The sequence below is a fragment of the Hypomesus transpacificus genome, chromosome 19, assembly GCF_021917145.1.
Source record: "Hypomesus transpacificus isolate Combined female chromosome 19, fHypTra1, whole genome shotgun sequence".
Classification (NCBI taxonomy): domain Eukaryota; kingdom Metazoa; phylum Chordata; class Actinopteri; order Osmeriformes; family Osmeridae; genus Hypomesus; species Hypomesus transpacificus.
The window spans coordinates 12058329-12077716 of record NC_061078.1 but is presented as its reverse complement, the minus strand read 5'-3'; the positions used below and the strand labels follow the sequence as shown (position 1 = coordinate 12077716).

At 41.1% G+C, this 19388-nt stretch overlaps 2 protein-coding genes across 2 annotated transcripts; one reads left to right on the top strand and one right to left on the bottom strand.

Annotated features, from left to right (window-relative positions):
- Positions 1 to 5313: 5313 nt before the first annotated feature.
- On the bottom strand, positions 5314 to 13649 carry slc39a1 (solute carrier family 39 member 1). Its single transcript, XM_047042193.1, has 4 exons — positions 13200 to 13649; positions 7547 to 7677; positions 7008 to 7328; positions 5314 to 6389 (listed from the first exon to the last, which is right to left on the bottom strand). Exons 1-4 carry the CDS (start codon positions 13312 to 13314, stop codon positions 6036 to 6038), a joined length of 921 nt encoding a protein of 306 aa, XP_046898149.1. The 5' UTR covers positions 13315 to 13649; the 3' UTR covers positions 5314 to 6035.
- A 3530-nt stretch (positions 13650 to 17179) lies between these two features.
- Positions 17180 to 19313, top strand: tmem208 (transmembrane protein 208). The gene is made up of 6 exons (XM_047041918.1): positions 17180 to 17474; positions 17618 to 17713; positions 17831 to 17890; positions 18025 to 18161; positions 18319 to 18403; positions 18547 to 19313. Exons 1-6 carry the CDS (start codon positions 17469 to 17471, stop codon positions 18682 to 18684), a joined length of 522 nt encoding a protein of 173 aa, XP_046897874.1. The 5' UTR covers positions 17180 to 17468; the 3' UTR covers positions 18685 to 19313.
- The last annotated feature ends 75 nt before the right edge of the window (positions 19314 to 19388 follow it).

Sequence of the window (19388 nt, the reverse complement as noted above, 5' to 3'; positions counted from 1 at the left end):
GGTAATGGACAATTGTAATTTCTGGTATGGAGAGAAAACTCTTTGATGGTTCAAGAATGTCCATCAGTTGATGTCCTGTGTGCGTCCCAAAGCCCTCCATTACATAAGATCTCTCTCCTCAAAGACGTTCCTGTTCACCCCAATATCCTTCTCAGACCCTGGAATTGATTTTTGACACTCTAGGGTCTACGGTCATCATCTCTGTAGTTTATTCTGCTGTTCTATTGACAGGACCTTCTGGATATAAATACACAGAAATATGTGAGGGTGTGACATTCACCACCGGGGTACAACACGGCCACGTATGTATTAAGTCTTATGTGTTGTTTTAGAATGTTTCTAGGAAGTGAATACCTGAGGAATCATTTTATAATGGGCAAATAATTAAAACAGTCTGTTAATAAATGTCCTCAGTAGTAGATGCATTGACTCTTTTTCACCTTTTTTATGTTTTTTTATAGGTTATTACACAGCTTAGGACTGAAGCAGAGGTTTATCAAAAACTCACATGCAGAAAATGTGTTAGTTAAGGTGGTAGGGTGAGGTTTGCCGGCGGAGCGGGGGGGCAAAACGTTTTTCCTCCAATGCGTTCTGCAGAGGGAGACTGACATTGGTCATGGTTTGGAATGGAAGAGAGAAAACAGAACAACGTCGTCAAAAGCTATTTTGACCATGTACTTAAAGCGGCAGGCGTGTGTTGCTTTGGCGGCCGCCTTAACTGAAAAGTGCTGCGGGAAACCCTGAGCTTCCTTTCATCTACTTGTGTAGGTAAAAAGTTCACTTCAATATACATCAGGAAATTTGAGCTTGAGAGATGAAGCTGGTTGAACAGGCTGGCTAAAATAATAATGTCAATACTCCCACCTAGAGGCAGAGATAACAAACCTCACTAAAACTAGTACACAAAGCATGAACCACATGACATTAACCCATAGATGAGGACACGGGTAACAAGACCAGCAAAGCTCCAATAACAACACTGTTGACCATAGCCATGAGCATCGGCCACATTTCAAAACAGGCCATGGGCAAAAAGAAAATTCAGCACAGAAACTCAAGACTCAAAGCTAAAACACTTTAGAAATCCTAAGAACAGGGTTCCGAGTCCATGCAGCAAGTTTGGTGTAAATCCATCAAAGATTTGCTGAGATATGACCCAACTTCCTGTTTGCTGGCTTAATGGCACATTTTGATTGCCTGACCGGGCAAACGGTTTCGAAAATCAAAAAACCATGTGATAGCTTTTGTGAGGCTTGGTCTGAAGATAATATCTGGCAAATTTGGTTCAGATTGGACACACTTTGTAGGAGAAGTAGAGAAAAACCATTTTTCAATTAATTCAAAATGGCGGCCGTATCAATTCGGCAATTATCCCAGATTATTATTAGTCACACATGGAACGTCCCAAAATATCATGAGACAAAGGAATCACTTAATAAAAGTAAACAACTCAATAGTTAATGACCAAAACACATTTTTGCTTCCTGCAGCCACGCCCAGTGATCACATGACACCAAATTGTGTGGACATCCTCAGACGAGGGTTTCGAGTCATCACACCAGAGGGTTGTTGCACAAAAGTAGAATAAAGAAATCCAGGATAACTGAAAAAGCGCAGCTGGATTTAGTGTAATCCGCTCATCGCGGCTTATTCGGTTACACGTTTGCCAAACCAGGATGAGAAGGTGAAGCTATGTCAATCCAGATGTACATAGTTGGGATAAGTGCACCTTCACGGATTTCTTAAATAGACCATGGTATCGATCACAGATTGACTGATGCAGAAATGGAGAAGACGCGTGCAGCATATTTTTCACCCGATATAAGCAGCAATTTATTACGGAAATTGAAGCATAGTGAAGCATATAAAATGTAAAAAAGGAAATACGGCTGCTGTTATTAGACAGAGAGAAAAGCCTGGCAGACAATTGCGGACCGACTGAAAGCGTAATGATTGAAAAATATCTACTTACTAAGAAAGTTGTACACTGTAATTGCTTTTAATATGCTTGTTTTATGTATTGGTTGTATTGCTGTATCTGTGTTGATGTGCTAAATGTGCTGGTTTTACTGTAAAGTGTCTTTGAGTAGCCTACCATGTAAAGCATATGTAAATAAAATGTATTATTATTTATCCCACTTTGCCTTAAAAGTGAGCAGAAGGAATTAATTTTCCTTGGGAAATTTCCCCTAAAGACTAGGCCTAATTTCAAGCCCTTATTCACAATGTAAGAATATGTTTTACAACCATACACAAATATCTATAAGCGGTGTCTGATTCTAAATGTATTTCTACAATTAATGTTCATACAGAACAAACATGACTGGATAAAAAAGATCCTGGCAACAAGTCAAGATAAAATATTTAAAAAAATTGCAGGCTGGTAAGTGCCTTAACAGTTTGTAAATGGTATGTAGAAATTACTTACAAGATGCCTGCTACATATTCTGCTACAGTCTGGTGGCAGGAGAGTAACTGTGTCGCTGGACACACAAGGCCTGCAAGTACCTTGTATGAAGAGGGCAGTTTTTGCAGTTGGTCAGTAGCTGTCCCACCCTGAATCCCTTCCATCACTTCCTTGGTTTAAAACAGCGACACAGTTACTCTACTGCCACCAGACAGATCCAGTGAGTATTATTCATTAAAAGCACATGGCTTGGCACATCCTGTCAACAAAAATTATATTCAATATGGCAGGGGGAAGGAACTTCTGCAGTATGGGAAGGGGCTTCTGCAGCTGATGATGAGGACAATGTGTCACTGTACTCCAGAAGGCCTGAGGTATCATGTAAATCGTATGGAAATGCATATTTAGCCCACAATGGATGAGAAGTCATTTCAGATCAGTTTATTCTTTGCTCCAGAAGGGCAATTTGTAAGCAGCAAGAAGGCATCACATGAGAATATACAACTCAAACCACACAACAATTAACACAATAAAAGTCAGTTATATAGCACTCATAATATATATTTGTAACAGGATCCAGACGCAGTAGGCTACAGCCTGACAGCCAGCCTGGCAACATAGTAAGTAGGGGCTAAAGGAAATCTGAATCATGCACAATTCCTTCTGTGCTAATCAATGGGTGGTTTACAGAATTCACAAACTGTCAGATGTCTCTACTCAACATCAGAAAAAGCTAATTGAGCTGGCAGATGCACAGATTGCTGTCAGTAAAAGTCTCCAGGATCTAGACCTTGGTATTGAAATCAAGAAGAAAACACTGAGGAAACTGTATCTGGAGATAAAGAAACTAGAAAAATATGTGACTTCAATCCACACTTAAGCATATCTGTAAAACTACCCGCAATGCTGTGGGGCTATCTTGTTGTTATTATCAGTGACCTATGCACTTTGTAAAGCTCTCTTGGAAGTCGCTTTGGATAAAAGCGTCTGCTAAATGAATAAATGTAAATGTAAAACAATGTATTAACCTCTCACATCTATAAGCATGTCTCAATATCAATGCTTTGTCATTCAAAACTTAGTTCAGAAATGGGCATGCCATGGTGCAGTAAGAAACACAGGTGAATGGGACTTTATACACTGCTCAAAAAATAAAGGGAACACTAACACATTCTAAATCTGAGTGAATGAAATAATCTCATTAAATAGGCTACTTTTTTCTTTGCATAATTGAATGTGCTGACAACAAAATCACACAAAAATGATCAATTATCAATGGAATCAAAGAAAAAGTATTTAATGAGATTATTTTATTCATTCAGATTTAGGATGTGTTAATTTAGTCTTCCCTTTATTTTCTTGAGCAGTGTAGGCTATATCGCCGTCATTACTGACTTCATTGAAATCACAGTTGCAACTTCATCAACCACTTCTAAACAACTGCAATAGTAGGGTTTAAATTAAACTCGTGACAGCAATAGTGACAAGTAATGCATGTTAATAAAAAATACATAAGAACACATTCAGACGACAGCGGAATACCTGTTAAAAATGTTTATTTCGGATCAGAGCGGCAGCTGATTTAACACGAGACTCCAGAATTAATCTTAGCCTGGCTGTTAGCCTGCTCGGGAGCAGGCTAGCTGCAAAGAATAAATCTCCATGGTTACTTGGCTGGGTTTAATTCAACCTGCTTTCGTGCAACCAACTCAAAGCTAAATTCATCCAGGATAACTTGAATATCCCGACTTAATCCCTTATCCTGGTTTCGTGCAATAGCCCTCTGGTTTGGTGTTGATAGGTGTGTTCGACATGACCCGACTTTATGCGGCGCCCCAGCCGGCTGCAGGCGGCTGACTTGAAAAAGTGCATTCTGGTTAGACTTTTTGTCCGACTTGAGACGGCGCCGAGGACACGTCACTGTGACGTCGCCATCAAAGTACCATGAGATTGATTCGAGAACTGCCGGCTGTGTAGCCGAGTGCATTTTCTCAAGAGCAACTGCACGGGTTCAAGTGACGACACAGCTATTTCATGATTGGCCAGACTCACACAGGACAACTTTGACACGTGTTTTGGAATATTCGGACACCTTCAGATTCGCCAACGCTTTAAAAAGTTTAATGTCCGACTTCACAGAGCCGTTTTCAACTCCTCCCCGACTGCAAGCGGCTACTCTCGCCGGTCGTTTCATGCAGCCGCAGTCCATGTCGAACGCACCTGATATCTCTAAGATTTGCTGAGATATGATCCAACTTCCTGTTTGTTTGCTTTGTTGCCGATTTTGATTGGCTGTACCGGACAAACCAAAAAATCAAAAATCGTTTGATAACTTCTGTGAGGGTTGCTCTGACGAGGATGTCTGCCAATTCTGGGGAAGGTTTGACAAAAATTGAAGGAGGAGAATAGCCTGACGTTGTCATACTCATAATTCTAGTCAGAATATGAGTCTGAAAACTCTCCGTTGGGCTGTGACTATGGGGCGTGTGTCAACCGAGCTCGTAAAACAAATGCCTCTTCGCTCAATTGGATAGACCTACAACCAATCAGAGCAATGTAATATGTTTGTTGAAAACGAATTCAACCCAAGCGCTCTTTGGTTGACGTTACTGTTGATCCTCTGTCCATCATCGTATAAAGCCCACCCTGACAATTTAATTGGTCCGAACAGCTCCTGTTTGAGCCCCTCCAGACCCAACTTCCCGACCAAATGTTGTTGTGGGCGGGGATAAATTGGGCTGGCAGCCAGGCTAGGAGGAGAAGCAAAACAACTTTTTTTCTTAAAATTCAAAATGGCGGAAAATCTATATAACCGGAAATTGACGTAATAGGGTGTATTAAACTCGTCTTGATCCAGGGGATCCAACAGTACCTCATTTTTGAAAATCGGTCATACGGTTCCAAAGTTACGTGTGTAAACACAAGTCCAGCTTTGACCAGTTGGTGGCGCTAGAGTGCTTCGCGGCTTGGCCACCAATAAATACAAAGTTATCACAAGGCCCTGACTCATGGATAGTGATGGTCAAATTTCGTAAATTGACAGTCAATCTGGCATTATCAGGCTGATTTTTACAATAAGGAGCAATACTAAGCTCTTAAAGGAAAAAATCTTAGGTCTGCAAAGCAACTATCCCAACACAGCCCTGATCACAACAGTTTATCACATCCGAGCATGTGGAGGGAACATGGAAAACAATTGGACATTGTCCAAGCTGGTGATATACTTAAGACATACTGAAATTAGGGAGTAATGTAGTACAGTATTCATCTAATCTGTAAGGCACATAATACTGAGGTATTATGATACAGACACACATGTGTCGTGTTCCAAACATTAGTAGCATGTGTGCAATGGGCTAGAATCACAAATTGTGGTTTTCTCCTATAGTTTTATACAGAAAATACAAACACTTGATGTCAGTTCTATAAATCTTTGAGTTGAACAATTATAATAAAGGTTTAAAAAAAGAAAAAAACAAGAACTTCTGAAAGTTTTTGATAAAAACAGTGGGATAGAAACACTAAAACATCCACAATAGTTCAAAAAAAAAGTTCAACCTGCTTTAAGCATGGGGTCCATCAAGGCCCTTGGGTGTTTACATGGGTAGATCCAATCCATGGTGCTCTCTCAGCCAATGAAGGTTAGGCCCGCCATGACACTGAAGCCAAGTAGGATGAAGAGGACCTTGAGCAGTTGGTTCTCTGCAGAGTTGAGTTCATGGGGCAAGATCTCCAGAAAGGTAATGTAAACAAATGTCCCTGCCGCCAACCCCTCCAGGATGGCCTGGATCAAAGAGCCAGCTGCCAGCTTTGCCTCAATCACTCCGATGCCCAAAGCTATACCCAGCGGTGACATCATTGCGAAGACACCAATGTAAGCTACCACCCACATAGGCCGCAATGCACTCTGGACCAGTTTCACTGATAGGCTGAAAACGATTATGCTTTTGTGAACCAGAATGGCAATACAGATCTCCAATACCTGGAAGTGAAAGAGAAAACAGTGTTTACCATAACAGTGCATGTAAAATTAAATGTATTGTATTTTTTCTTTTGACAAAACTTTTTTTAAATCTTTATACTCAAGAAACCAACTATTCTCTGGGTGAATGCGACCCAATCCTAACCCTACAACAGTTTATTTTGGGTGAATAGTTTTCATTATCAACCCATGGCATCAGCTGACAGTATATGAGTAGCAGCCTGAGGACGTGGAAGAAAGCATTTGCTATGAAAGTGACCTGCTTCCTGTTTTAGAACACATATCCTCATTGAGCCTTAACCTTAAATTCCTAGAAATGTTCTCCCTGGTAAAGTTCTCGTTTACATGTTGCATAAACCAAAGTCACACCAATGTCACATGCTACAACTCATTCAGCTAACAGCAATTTCTGTAGTTGGCGGTCTTATTAGTATGGTACATGAAGGGTAGTGAGTTCAATGTAGACAGGACTTGCAGGCTTCTGTAAATCTTTGAACTTATTCAGTTGTGCAGTACACCAGGTGACGGAACTAATGTGACATACATGGCACAACACAGTATAACATACACAGCAAACATGTTGTGTTTACTTCAAAAGGTTGTCAACAAACCTCATACCTTTGCATCTGTGGTCTGCAAGCCTATCGCTAGGCCCTCAAACACAGAGTGAAGGGATAAAGAGAGGAAGAGCATGAAAGAACGGAAGGAAGAGTGGGCCTGGTGGTCAACATGAATGTGATGGCCGCTGCCCTCCAAACTGCTGGATGTGGTTTGTCCATGCCCATGGCTGTGTCCATAACCATGACCACTGGAGTTTATCAAGGGGGATCTCTCCTCAACGGCCGCTTCTTCCTTACGGCAGCTGAGGACAATTCTCTCAAGAATGAGGACAGTGAAGAAGCCGGCAGCCATGATGAACTCAGGGATTGGAAAGCTGGTCTATTTAAGACAGATGCACAGTTTAATTCAGTTAAAGCTTCCCTCTTTAATACGTTATGATTTACCAACCACACAAAGGGTTATGGTTAGTGGTATACTATAAATACACATGGCCAAAGGATCTAAATTAACTGCAAAAATGACAGCTCGCTGTCTAAGCCAAAACTTTAAGGTTGCGCCTCATGTTGTTTAATTGATGGGAGTGGGGCCAAACTCACCTCCACCTTCCGTGATTGTAGCTCAGCACTGATGTCTGAGAGATAGTCTGGGATGATGTCGAGCAGACAGGCAGACAGGAAGACGCCTCCAGCAAAACAGCTGATGAAACTCAACACAATTCGATGGGTCTCTGCATCACAAACATGAAAAGCCCTCTTACTGTTTGATAGCATTTTTACAGTTTCAGGTTGAATAAGTGTAGGCCTATCTCATATAGCTTAAATATAAAGGGACACCTTACCTAGACTGTTGCTGTTATTCTGTTAACATCTAATGAGTGGATACAGGGCATGAAATTGCGACCATTTTGGTCGCATATACTTGTGAACGAAATTGTGTCTGTGCGACATCAAAATATATTTGGGAGCATTTGTGCGAGTGCATATAATCGTTATGGTGCGACCTGTTTTCATTTCTTTACAAAACTCTCGCTAATTAGCTTAATATACACAGTATGTGTATACAGTGACCGGTCCATCCAACGTTACACAACCAATTAAACTTCATTTACGTTCTCAACTTCAACGCACATCAGTAGGTGCGTTCGACATGGACTGCGGCTGCATGAAACGACCGGCGAGAGTGGCCTCTTGCAGTAGGGGAGGAGTTGAAAACGGCTGTGTGAAGTCGGACATTTCAGCTTCTCGTGGTTTGCTGCGTTGACGTCAGCCACGGCCGATTAAGCGCTGTTTGCTTACTTTACTTTATTTATAATTAAACCTAGTCTTTCCGTTAGTGAAGAGGCGGAGTAAAACCCTTTCTTCCATAATTTTTTAATTCAATTCAACTGTTTGGTCCGGATTTGAGCATTGGCGAAACTGAAGGTGTCCGAATAATTACAAAACAAGCGTCAAAGTTGTCGTGAGTGAGTCTGGCCAATCATGAAATAGCTGTGTCGTCACTTGAACCCATGCAGTTGCTCTTGAGAAAATGCGCTCGGCTACACAGCCGGCAGTTCTCAAATCGATCTCAAATCGATCTCACTGTACTTTGATGGCGACGTCACAGTGACCAATCCTCGGCGCCGTCTCAAGTCAGACTAAAAAAAAAAGTCTAACCAGAATTCACTGTCTCAAGTCAGCCGCCTGCAGCCGGCTACAGCGCCGCATGAAGTCGGGTTATGTCGAACGCACCTATTGTCAATGGAAGTCACGTGACAGGTTCCGCAAGGCACTATAACATAGCAGCGCAAACGGGTAGCCTACCAAGAGAAGGAAACCCTATTATATGGGTTTATTAGGGCATTTGTGGACGAGCAGCATCTGTTGTCAGTCAAAACGAAACTGGCTAGCACGGGACGGGCCGCCTCTCCAAAACAATTGTAGAGGAAACACTTCAGATTTTCAACAAAGAAATATATTAATAGACACAGCTAGATTTTTCTTCCAAGATAGCGTCCCCATTAATTTCAGGTGCTCAGTGGCGCAGTGAGGCAAGCGAGAGCGCGAAATGGACCGCGCCATCTTTCGAGACCGACTCGTCCGGTCTTGCGCAGAATCTTGTTTCTAACTCCGAAACTCATGCATGAATATTATTATATTTTTTTAACCCTCCTGAACAGAAACGGTATAAAGTTAAAATAAATGCATTAGTATTTTTTTTATAAAGTCATCTTCTATTGTCATTTGTCACCTACGCTACAAGCCCCATGTTCGCAACATGTTGGGCCACGCCCCCATCAACAGCGCAAGACAAACCAACGTACTTGCATTCTGACAGCACTTCAACATTCTGACAGCGCTTCAACGAAAACTAGCAGCTAACCACTGGATACCGTTAGAAGACTGCTGCTCTGAGTGATGCAGTGTGTGAGTTTTAAAATAGTAGTTTCTGACAATCAAGTGCCACCCCAAATAAAACACTGGCCGTAGCTGGCCCCTCCCAAAATAATGTCCTGGCTACGCCCCTGGGTATCTTCCTTACATTCCATTACCTTCTTGCGCGAGCTCTGACTGTAGAGGGAACTGTAATTTTTATCAGATAGTGCAGCATCCCCCCCCCCCCCCCGCGACAAAGTGTCCTCTTTTTTACAAACTCTACTACCCTAGCTCATTGTTAATGCCATCATTGTGGTGATAACTGACAAAGTTCTAACAATATAACGACCATAACAATATTGTGGTTTTCAGACATATCATCTTCGTCTTTGCTCCACAAAAACATGTCAACAATCTATAATCACGCCGTAACATGGCACGATATTATAACTCATTATATTAGGCCGCTATAATTATGTTTGTCATGCATGAACATAATAGCGTTCATTGTGACGCCGGGGCCGTTGCCTCAAGCCGAGGGGTCTGATTTTCAGTTGTCACTGCGATCCATTGTCACGTGACAAGGAGATAACTAGCGCGCAAAATAAATCTACAACATAAACAGTTGTTTAGTTGTGGTTATTTAGTTATGGTGCTACTTAATATTTGGTGGGTGCTTCATAATTTGTTGCTGGTGCTCCTAAATTGTGCCACTAAATTAAAAAGTTAATTTGAAGCTGGATTTAGCCTGGTCCTACCAGACTCACATTTCATTTGTACATAGAGTCTGGGATCGCTCCATTGACAATAATTTACTTCCTTTAAGGCGGGTACTGTGTTGAAGTTGAAAACTATTGGATCTGCCATAACCAATCGCTAGCCAAATCCTTCACCACTAACAGAGCTAGCTGGAAAATCAAACTTTTCCCGAACCCTGCGGGGAGGGGGGCCACAACATCATGGCCATCAACAAAACTCAGCATAGATTGTTCTTGCTCCGGCTTTAACTTCTGGATATTTGGCAGTGTTGCCACAATGGACCTACAACATCAACAACATCGTTTTCAGCCACTCCCTCTTTTCGCTGATTGGACCTTCAAAAATGTTTCCAAAAAACAACTAATACACAGAAATCCTAGTCTGACGTTGTCATGGTCATACTCATACTTCTAGCAGTGCCGCCGCTCCCATAACGCGCACTACGCGCTGCGTAGGGCACCAAGTCCTGACGGGGCACCATAAAATAGACAACTGAAAAATCATCATAGTTATAATTATAATGCCGAAATTATTTCAGTATAGAAATATAAGGCACCTTTTAGGCATGAATATCACAAAACAGGCAGAACAAGAGATATTTAATTGCTCAAAAAAAGTTACGATGGTGCCCCCCCCCCCCCCAAAAAAAAACGAACAAAACAAAAAACAAATACACACGACTTCCCAAGATCGGCATGGGTGCCCTTTCCTATCTCAGTGGCCTGACGAACTTTGACAGTAGGCTAGGTCAACTTTTCGAAAATGGCCTCAAAACGACAACAGGAGTCAGGGGCAGAAAAAAGAAAGAAACTGCGAGATGATGACCATGCATCAGTTTCAGGTAAGTCCATGTTAAATCATTGTTAAATAGGAAAATGTGCAGCTAATTTAATGGTTAGCCTATGCATACACCTTGAACCAGCCGACGTTATTGCTAATGTTAGGACACTCAAATATGTTAGGTGCAAGCTAAATTGAGATTTTACATTATCTATGCATTTTACAAGTATGAAGCCAACTAGCTGTTACTTTACTTTACATTCTATGATGCTTTTATATACGATTTATCAAATAGTTTTTAAATGAGTAATAAAGGTGGAGAGCTCCTTGGCTGCATGCTTTCAGTTTTAAATGTTTATAATTTGGAAAACCAGGCTAAGAAACGTAAGGGTGGAGCTGAAAAATTAAGAAACAAAAATACATCACCTTCACTAGACAAGGTTTTACCAATTGAAAAACGGCTATGTTTATTTACATGAAGCTCAAAAACTAGCTCAAATAAGGGCCCAAAAATTTTGCTTGTGCACGTTGTGCGCTCTTATTAAATCGGGAACTCCGTAACTAGCATTACATCAAACACAGAATGTAGATGCATTGGCAGGGCAGCTATGGTGGCGTATACGGGGGCCGGTTCCGGTGGGCCGGTTCCGGTGGGCCGTTCCGGTGGGCCGGTTCCAGATCAAAGTCCAGGGCCTATTTTTACTCCCAGTCCGTCCCTGCCAAGCCCTGATCAACCACCCTCAACCAGCTGTTTAGGGACAGACCCACAGCAGAGAACCACCACCTCTCAATAGGTGTTGTGATGCTGCTGTTACGTTATTGGTATTGAGTTATTTGTTTGGTAATAAAAAGTTAAACTGCCACATCATAAAGGAATTATGCTTAGGGCACCAAAATGGCTAGCAGCGGCACTGACTTCTAGTCAGAATATGAGTCTGATACTGCTCCATTGGGCTGTGATTATGGGGCGTGTTTCAACCGAACCCGGGAAAAAAAAGCCTCTTCGCTCAATTGGATAAACCTACAACCAATCAGAGCAAGTACCGAATCCCGTAGAAAGGACGGCAAAAACATATTTTCAATCGACAAATGCCTTGATCGCGTTTCTCTGTTCCTCTTTCAAAATTAATGCGCTGTTGATGTCTTCTAAAACAGACTCTATGACAGAATCTACACATCTCAGCTCTCCAGCGGCAGCCATGTTTGTTGAAAACAAATTTAACCCAAGCGCTCTTTGGTGACGTGGTTGATTACGTTACTGTTGATCATCTGTCTATCATCACATAAAGCCCGCCCTGACAATTTGATTGGTACGAACTGTTCTGGTTCGGGCATAGTTGCGCCCCAACGGAGCAATGCCACAACCTCAAATGTTGTGGGCGGGGCTAAGATCGGCTGGCACCCAGGCCAAATAACTTATATTGTGCTTCTATACCTACTCTTTGCCCAGACTACTGAAATCCCAGACCTAGTACAGAAGCAAAATGAAAATTGAGCGGAAGTACGTAAGAGTGTGCCAAATTTCACAAAAAGTTACCATATGGTTCTAGGGGCTGCCATTGACTTCAATGGTACAAGAATACTTTTTTTAATTTTTTTTATATAAAACTAAAAATAGGTTTCCTAATTAAATGTTATTGTAATTGTAAAGCTCTCTCTTGGAAGTGGCTTTGGATAAAGCGTCTGCTAAATGAATAAATGTAAATTAAGAGCACTCTTGTTAAATCTGGGCACACCACAGCAGCTTTGGTCACTGGCCTGAATGTTTGTCCTAAACTTTGGATAAGATGTTATCTAGCCTACCAAATATGACTGGAGGTGCAGATTATTTAAAAAACGGCACAATTAAATTAGTAATGTGATTTTCTCAAGGACAACAGAGGAAAGAAATGTACATTCTTTTGAGAGTACGTTCCCCTTGATTATCCTCCTAATTAGAGGATACGTCTTCTTGGGTAATATTTGACTAACGTGATCAAATGAGGATCTTCGCAGTAGCTTAATCTCAGTCAGCTGACTTCACTTTGTTCTCACTAGTATGCCTCAATAATGAAACTCAGAGCTATTCTCCACATGAACTATCACTAACTGAATGAACAAAACTTTGGCCACATGTTGTGAGAACTATAGTTCAAAATAAACACTTTTGGTAGGCTACTCAACTAAATGACTGTAGTCAATATCAATAGGAGCAAATAAACAATTCACTGTATGTCAAATTGTAGAACGCCACACACTATTAAATGTAGGCTACAATAATTTGCGTATGCCTTCAATCTCAAACCCATGCATGCAATTCATTCAATGTCTAAATCTAAAGTGTGAAATTAATACATCGAAATGCATGTTTTGCTACCTGTTCCGCTAGTTTCTCTGAAACATCTCATCCAAGCAGGGATAAATCCAAAAAGTAGCGTTAAAAACAATAAACCCACGAGGGCGCCTATTTTAACCTGTAAGAGGTAGTCCATTTTGATCTGGGCTACTGTTTGTCAAACTCGGAATAATCGTTTGAATTTTACCCGTTCGTTACAGTAGTGAGAGTAAATATATCATTAGCCTCACTTCAAACAGGAAGTTTGGAACACAATTGTTACAGCCTATATACTGTGTGCGCCACAAAATACAAAAGATCCGCTATAAACACATCATTGAGATCTTAGTCTTCTAAAGTAAAAGTGTTCACTGTAATCGAAACTATCTTATTATTATGTATCTGGCCTGCCTAGTGCCCAAGAGCTAGCTAGAAATGTTAACATCTCACCAGGTTTTGGACTCAGTTCTTTCTAGTGCTAGCTCCACCCACTCAATGCTGCACTATTAAAAGAGTGGCAAGCTGAAATTTTCATTAGGCTGAAGTTGTTCGATTACATCAACATTCACGTCGTATGTCAATCAACGTTGATGGCCGTTAAAATAGTAACTTTTTATTTTTTTGAAGCGTTAGGCATACTTTTGACCAGGAAAGGATTCCATACAAAATCAGAACACTATATTACCCAGTCTGATATTTCCAGATTGGATTATTTTAGCTTGATTTGGAAGGTTGGACTCTTGACTGTTTTTGCACGAGATACAAGTTAATTTGTTTATTTTAAAAACTTGCTGGTCAATAAGACAGACGCCACAACAATCTTGTTTCATCCAATAGTATCGATTTTCACCAACTGTTTAACTGTAAAAAAAAAAAGAAAACTAACAAAAAGTCTTGTTTTACGCCTATCACATGTCCTCTTGACATTAGGACATGGACTTCATGCAGCACTGCAGCCGGCTGCAGGCGGCTGACTTGAAACAGTGAATTCTGGTTAGACTTTTTGTCCGACTTGAGACGGCGCCGAGGCTAGGTCACTGTGACGTAGCCATCAAAGTACCGTGAGATCGAACTGCCAGCTGTGTAGCCGAGCGCATTTTGCTCAAGAGCAACTGCACGGGTTCTAATGACGACACAGCTATTTCATGATTGGCCAGACTCACACACGACAACTTTGTAATTATTCTGACACCTTCAGTTTTGCCAAAGCTCAAATCCGGACAAAACTGTTTAATTGAATAAAACATTTGTTGAAGAAAGGGTTTTGGTCCGCGTTTGGCGTTGTTGGTGACTTGTGTTCTTTGGATTGGAACTGTACTTGGGCAATGAAAGATGACGTCAAACGAGTTCGCAATAACACAAGAACGGAAAAAAACGTGGATTGATAAACAGCCACTCTCTGTACCGGAGGCCACTTCCATAAAGTGAGTTTACCGAATAAGCCAGACTTATGTCAGTTAGTCTGACTCATTTCTAGTTAATTCGGATTCCATAAAGCTAGCTCAGCCTAGTTTGAACTCGGTTACTATGGCAACTTAGGCTGCGAAACTAGTCTGGTCAGGGTCAGACCAGAGCCATAGAAAAAGAGAGTTGCGACACGCTTTGATCTCGCCGACACGTGATCACGTGGTTCATGTAGCTCGCTGTAGTTCCAAAAAGCCCCACTGCTGTCAACTTTTTTGAATGGTTTTCAATGGAGCTGGCCAACGGAAGTCGCTTTTTTAGGCAAATGACAAATGAAACAGGCTCGGTTGAAGAAATCTGATATTCTGGCTATCTTCAGCTGACTCGTATCTACATAAAGCAGTCCTCCCTGACGTTTTTGGTGTAAAATAGAGTGAACTACAACATTGTGAACACTCACTGCCAGTGAAACGCAGGAAAAAAGCTAGAGCTTTTTTGTCACGTGGTTCCGGTAGCTCGCTGTGGTAAAAAAAAAACAACACTGCTGTCAACGTGTGTGAATGGTTTTCGGCGGGACAGACAGCAGCACCATCTCGATTCACGGATATTTTCGGTATATTAACACAATGTCAATTGGTTACTGGTGTGTTGTATCATGTATGTATGCTACTTTATTAACATGTATGTATAACATTAACTTAAAATACATAACGCAATATTGTGAAGCAGAGCTAGAAATGGCTATGCTAGCAGTAGCCTATATTGTTTCACTTAACGTTTAACCTTCGATTGTTTTTTTTCTTCTTCATCAGCCCACTTACAATTTACCACATTAACAACACTTATGTTTGTAGTACTTGATGCAAGTTGAATCTAACCATGATCACCAGCAACTGTTCAATAGAAAATAAAAATAGAACAGAATTTACAAGGCAACCAACTGCAATTCAATAAAACATTTTATTGTACAATATGTCCAGTGTTCTTCCACTCCTTTTGTTTGTAGTGAGCAGGTGATCTAAATGTCTGCTTTTCACAAACCCTAGACCGCAGTAGTAGATGCATCTAGTTGAGCTAACTAGCTAGCTATTGAGTGGACCTGAAATTCCTGCCGAGCGTTGCTAGACAATATGGGACCCAAGGCTTTAATCTGCAATTCATTGTTGCTAGCTTAATCAGATGTACTATAGGCTAATAAGAGCAGATTCTGTATGCCAAAGAACACCAATAACTAGAACTAATTTGACAGACTATAAACCAACGATCTTCTGGTTATGATACACGCGCTCTCTAGCTAGCTACAGTAAAAGTGTTGCTTAGCTCTAGATACTAGACCCATAGTCTAGCGCAAACTGCATTTAGAATCTAACAAGCTATAATCTTACGATACATTTTCTCTACAGCTGGCTATATGAAATACTACTAATAACAATTGATATGTGGTGGTGGAAATATGAAAAAATGCAGGATTTTCATCAATTTACCAGCTCACTTGCTTCGGACCCCATAATCTGCCATTCATTGTTGCTAGCTCTACTATAGGCAAGTAAGAGAAGACAAACTTTGTACGCCAACGAACACCAATAACTAGAACTAATTTGACAGACTATAAACCAACGGACTTCTGGTTCTGATACAAATGCTCTTTAGTTAACTACAGTAAAAGTGTTGCTTAGTTGTACGTAAGATACTAGACTTACAGTCTAACTCTAACTGCATTTAGAATCTAACAAGCTATTATCTTACGAAAATGTTTATCTTAAGTTGGCCATATGAAATACTACTCCAGTGTTTCCCACAGATTAGAAATCTAATTGTGGCGGGGAGGGGTGGGGTGGGGGGGTAAAAAATTATTTTACATTTAATGTAATATTAATCCAAAATGATTCACACCTTCACAAATTAACAACAACTAACATATCATTTCTGCATTATGCATGTAGCAACGCTAGTGCTAAACAACTATTTAACTGGTCGGCTCCATGACGCCGGGTAAGCTAGCTCTTGAGACTTCTCGCCAAAAGAACGAAGGGGAAACTTCGAGTACTGTAATTCGCTCTGGATAAGAGCGTCTGCTAAATGTAAATGTGAGTAAGGTACCTAGCGAAAAGTAGCCTCAACTTTCCTCGACTTTTAGCTACGCACTAATGCTGAAGGCTCGCTGATATAGCTGTCGGTCTTACTAGAACGGCATATGTATGCATTGTTGCTAACGTGTGCTGACGTTGTGACTGTATGCATATGTGAGAAAGACGCATGAGTGACAGAGAGACGGAGGGAGAGCAGGCGAAAGGAAATGCAGCTGAACGAATACGCTGCGTGTTTTAACCTAAATAGTGATAAAAAAAATGTTTTACGAAACGCAATGTGTGGCGGCCGGTGTTGATTTTGTGGCGCACCGCCACACATTAGTCTATGTGTGGGAAACACTGTACTCATAACAAATGATATGTGGTGGTTGAAATATGAAAAAATTCATGATTTTCATCAATTTACCAGCTAACTTACTTCGGAGACACTGAAAATGAATGGGGTTCAACGGTGGAAAATACAATGTTTGGAACTATAGGTCGCGTGGGACACGCTTTACTTCCGCATTCCTCGATAACAATGGGAGTCTATGGAAGTGTCGCAACTCTCTTTTTCTATGGCTCTGGGCTTGACCATACCCCTTCTTGGATTAATGTTCATGACGAAAGACTCCTGCGCCGGAAATGTATTTCAACGCTGATGTGTTACTTGGGCACCCTCTATACATATAACTTAGCGAGTTGTTATTCTTACAGCACTTTAATATATCAATTTAGCCTATGAACGTGCTGTAGCCAGAAATTGAAACAGTGCGGAGGTCGATGTCAGAAAGGGTCCTCAACGTGAGGGGAAAAGCAGAACAGTGTTACAGTCTCAATGGCGGTATGGAGTTTTCATATTTGCAATTAGCTAGATATTTTCATAGATACGTACTCTCTTGTCTTAATATTAACCTTTTGTTCCAATGTTGAGGTCAAAAATGTTTTTGTTATTGACGATGCTAACCCATGTTTCAATGCACACAGCCCAAAGGTAAGGTAGGCACTAAAGGTAAGAAGCAAATATATGAGGAGAACGAGGCGACGCTCAAGTTCTACACAAGAGTCATCTTGGGAGCGAATGTAAGATGGCTCTAACACGACTGGTGTGGCACAAACATTGAAACTATTGATAGAAATCGACTATTTGCCACTAATATGCAGCCTATTAATTGTATAAACACTTGAACTTTCATTTAGGCGATATACACTGCCATAAACCTCTTGGTCTTCAACGGCTCATCCACTTTTTGGACATGGGTGAGAATATTCTAAATAAATGGGATGTGCTGCCACTTATCTGTCCTGATCGCGTGCTATCACTCATTTCCCTTTGTCTCCTTTTCTTCTCTCTCAAACCCTTCTTGTCTTTCAATACACATTTCCTTCTCTAGCTGTTCCTGGTGTTTGCACTGGCTGTGTATGTTGGCAGTTACCGTTCTATGTCCACCATGGCTAAACCAGTGTTGGCGGAGGATGGGAGCCTGCTGGATGGAGGCATAGACCTAAACATGGAACAAGGCATGGCAGAGTGAGTGTTAGGAATCAGAAAGGGAGATGATGGGGATGGGTTGGTGTGTATCCAAAATTATCAAAGGGGTTATCTTTACCTCAAGGTAGTCAAGAACATTAACTTAACAAGGAATTTAAGTTGAGAATCTTATATCTCAGTCTGTTAACTGTTGTAGGCACCTGAAGGATGTAATTCTTCTTACTGCAATCATTCAAGTGCTAAGCATCATCTCCTCCTACTTCTGGTACCTCTGGCTACTGGTAAGTATTTTATATGGCATTTCTATGGTGTTTCCATACCCCTTTAAACTGTCATTGTTGTATTGGTGTTATTGCAACAGCCTATTGTAGCATGTGGCACATATATTTTAATGTTTATCTCTGTCCTACCCTCCACCTGTCAGGCTCCTGCCCGTGCACTGCACCTGCTGTGGGTCAACTTCCTGGGTCCCTGGTTTTCAGCAGAGAGCCCTACAGCTCCAGAGGAGGTCAATGAAAAGAAACAGAGACGGCAGGAGCGCAGACAGATGAAGAGATTCTGACCATGCTGTGCAGACTGCTTTATTTTTTATACACAGAACCTAATATACAGTTGTCCATGAACTCTCGAGTTAAGTTATTCAGGAGGAACAGGCATTGACAATGAACCAGACCCTGTGGTACAACTGGCTTACCTCTGCTTTTCTCTCTCCATCCCAACTGCTATACTTTTCTTAATCTCACCTTTACATTTGAAGAGTTAATCATGAAATAGTCTCTTTTTTATAATAAATTGGACCAGGTATTCATTACCAACATGTGTGAGGGTTATCTCAGTACACAAGGCTTTTACAATCTCCTTTACCTTGGAATACTCTCCTTTGATAGTCATAGACTTCTGGTTATATAAAACATAATATGTGTATATGTAAGTCCCTGCTACGTGTCCATCATAGCTGTCATAAATTCAGTGTCATGGCCTTGAAGGGGAAAGGTGAGAGAACAGAATGATAACACAACTTTGTGATGTTCTGCTGGTCTTTGTTCAGATTTACACAAATGTTTTACATATTGTTCTTCAGGTCTCTTTTTATGTGAGACCATCTTGCCTGGATCCAATCCAAAACAATGTCTCTAACCATGAACATAGTACCAATCCAGATTATCAATAAAAATATCCACTTTGGTGTATAGCCTGTATGGATTGTGGCTTATTTCCCTCCTCCAAACCATCTAGGTTGATATTATATTCAACCTATCCGGAAGT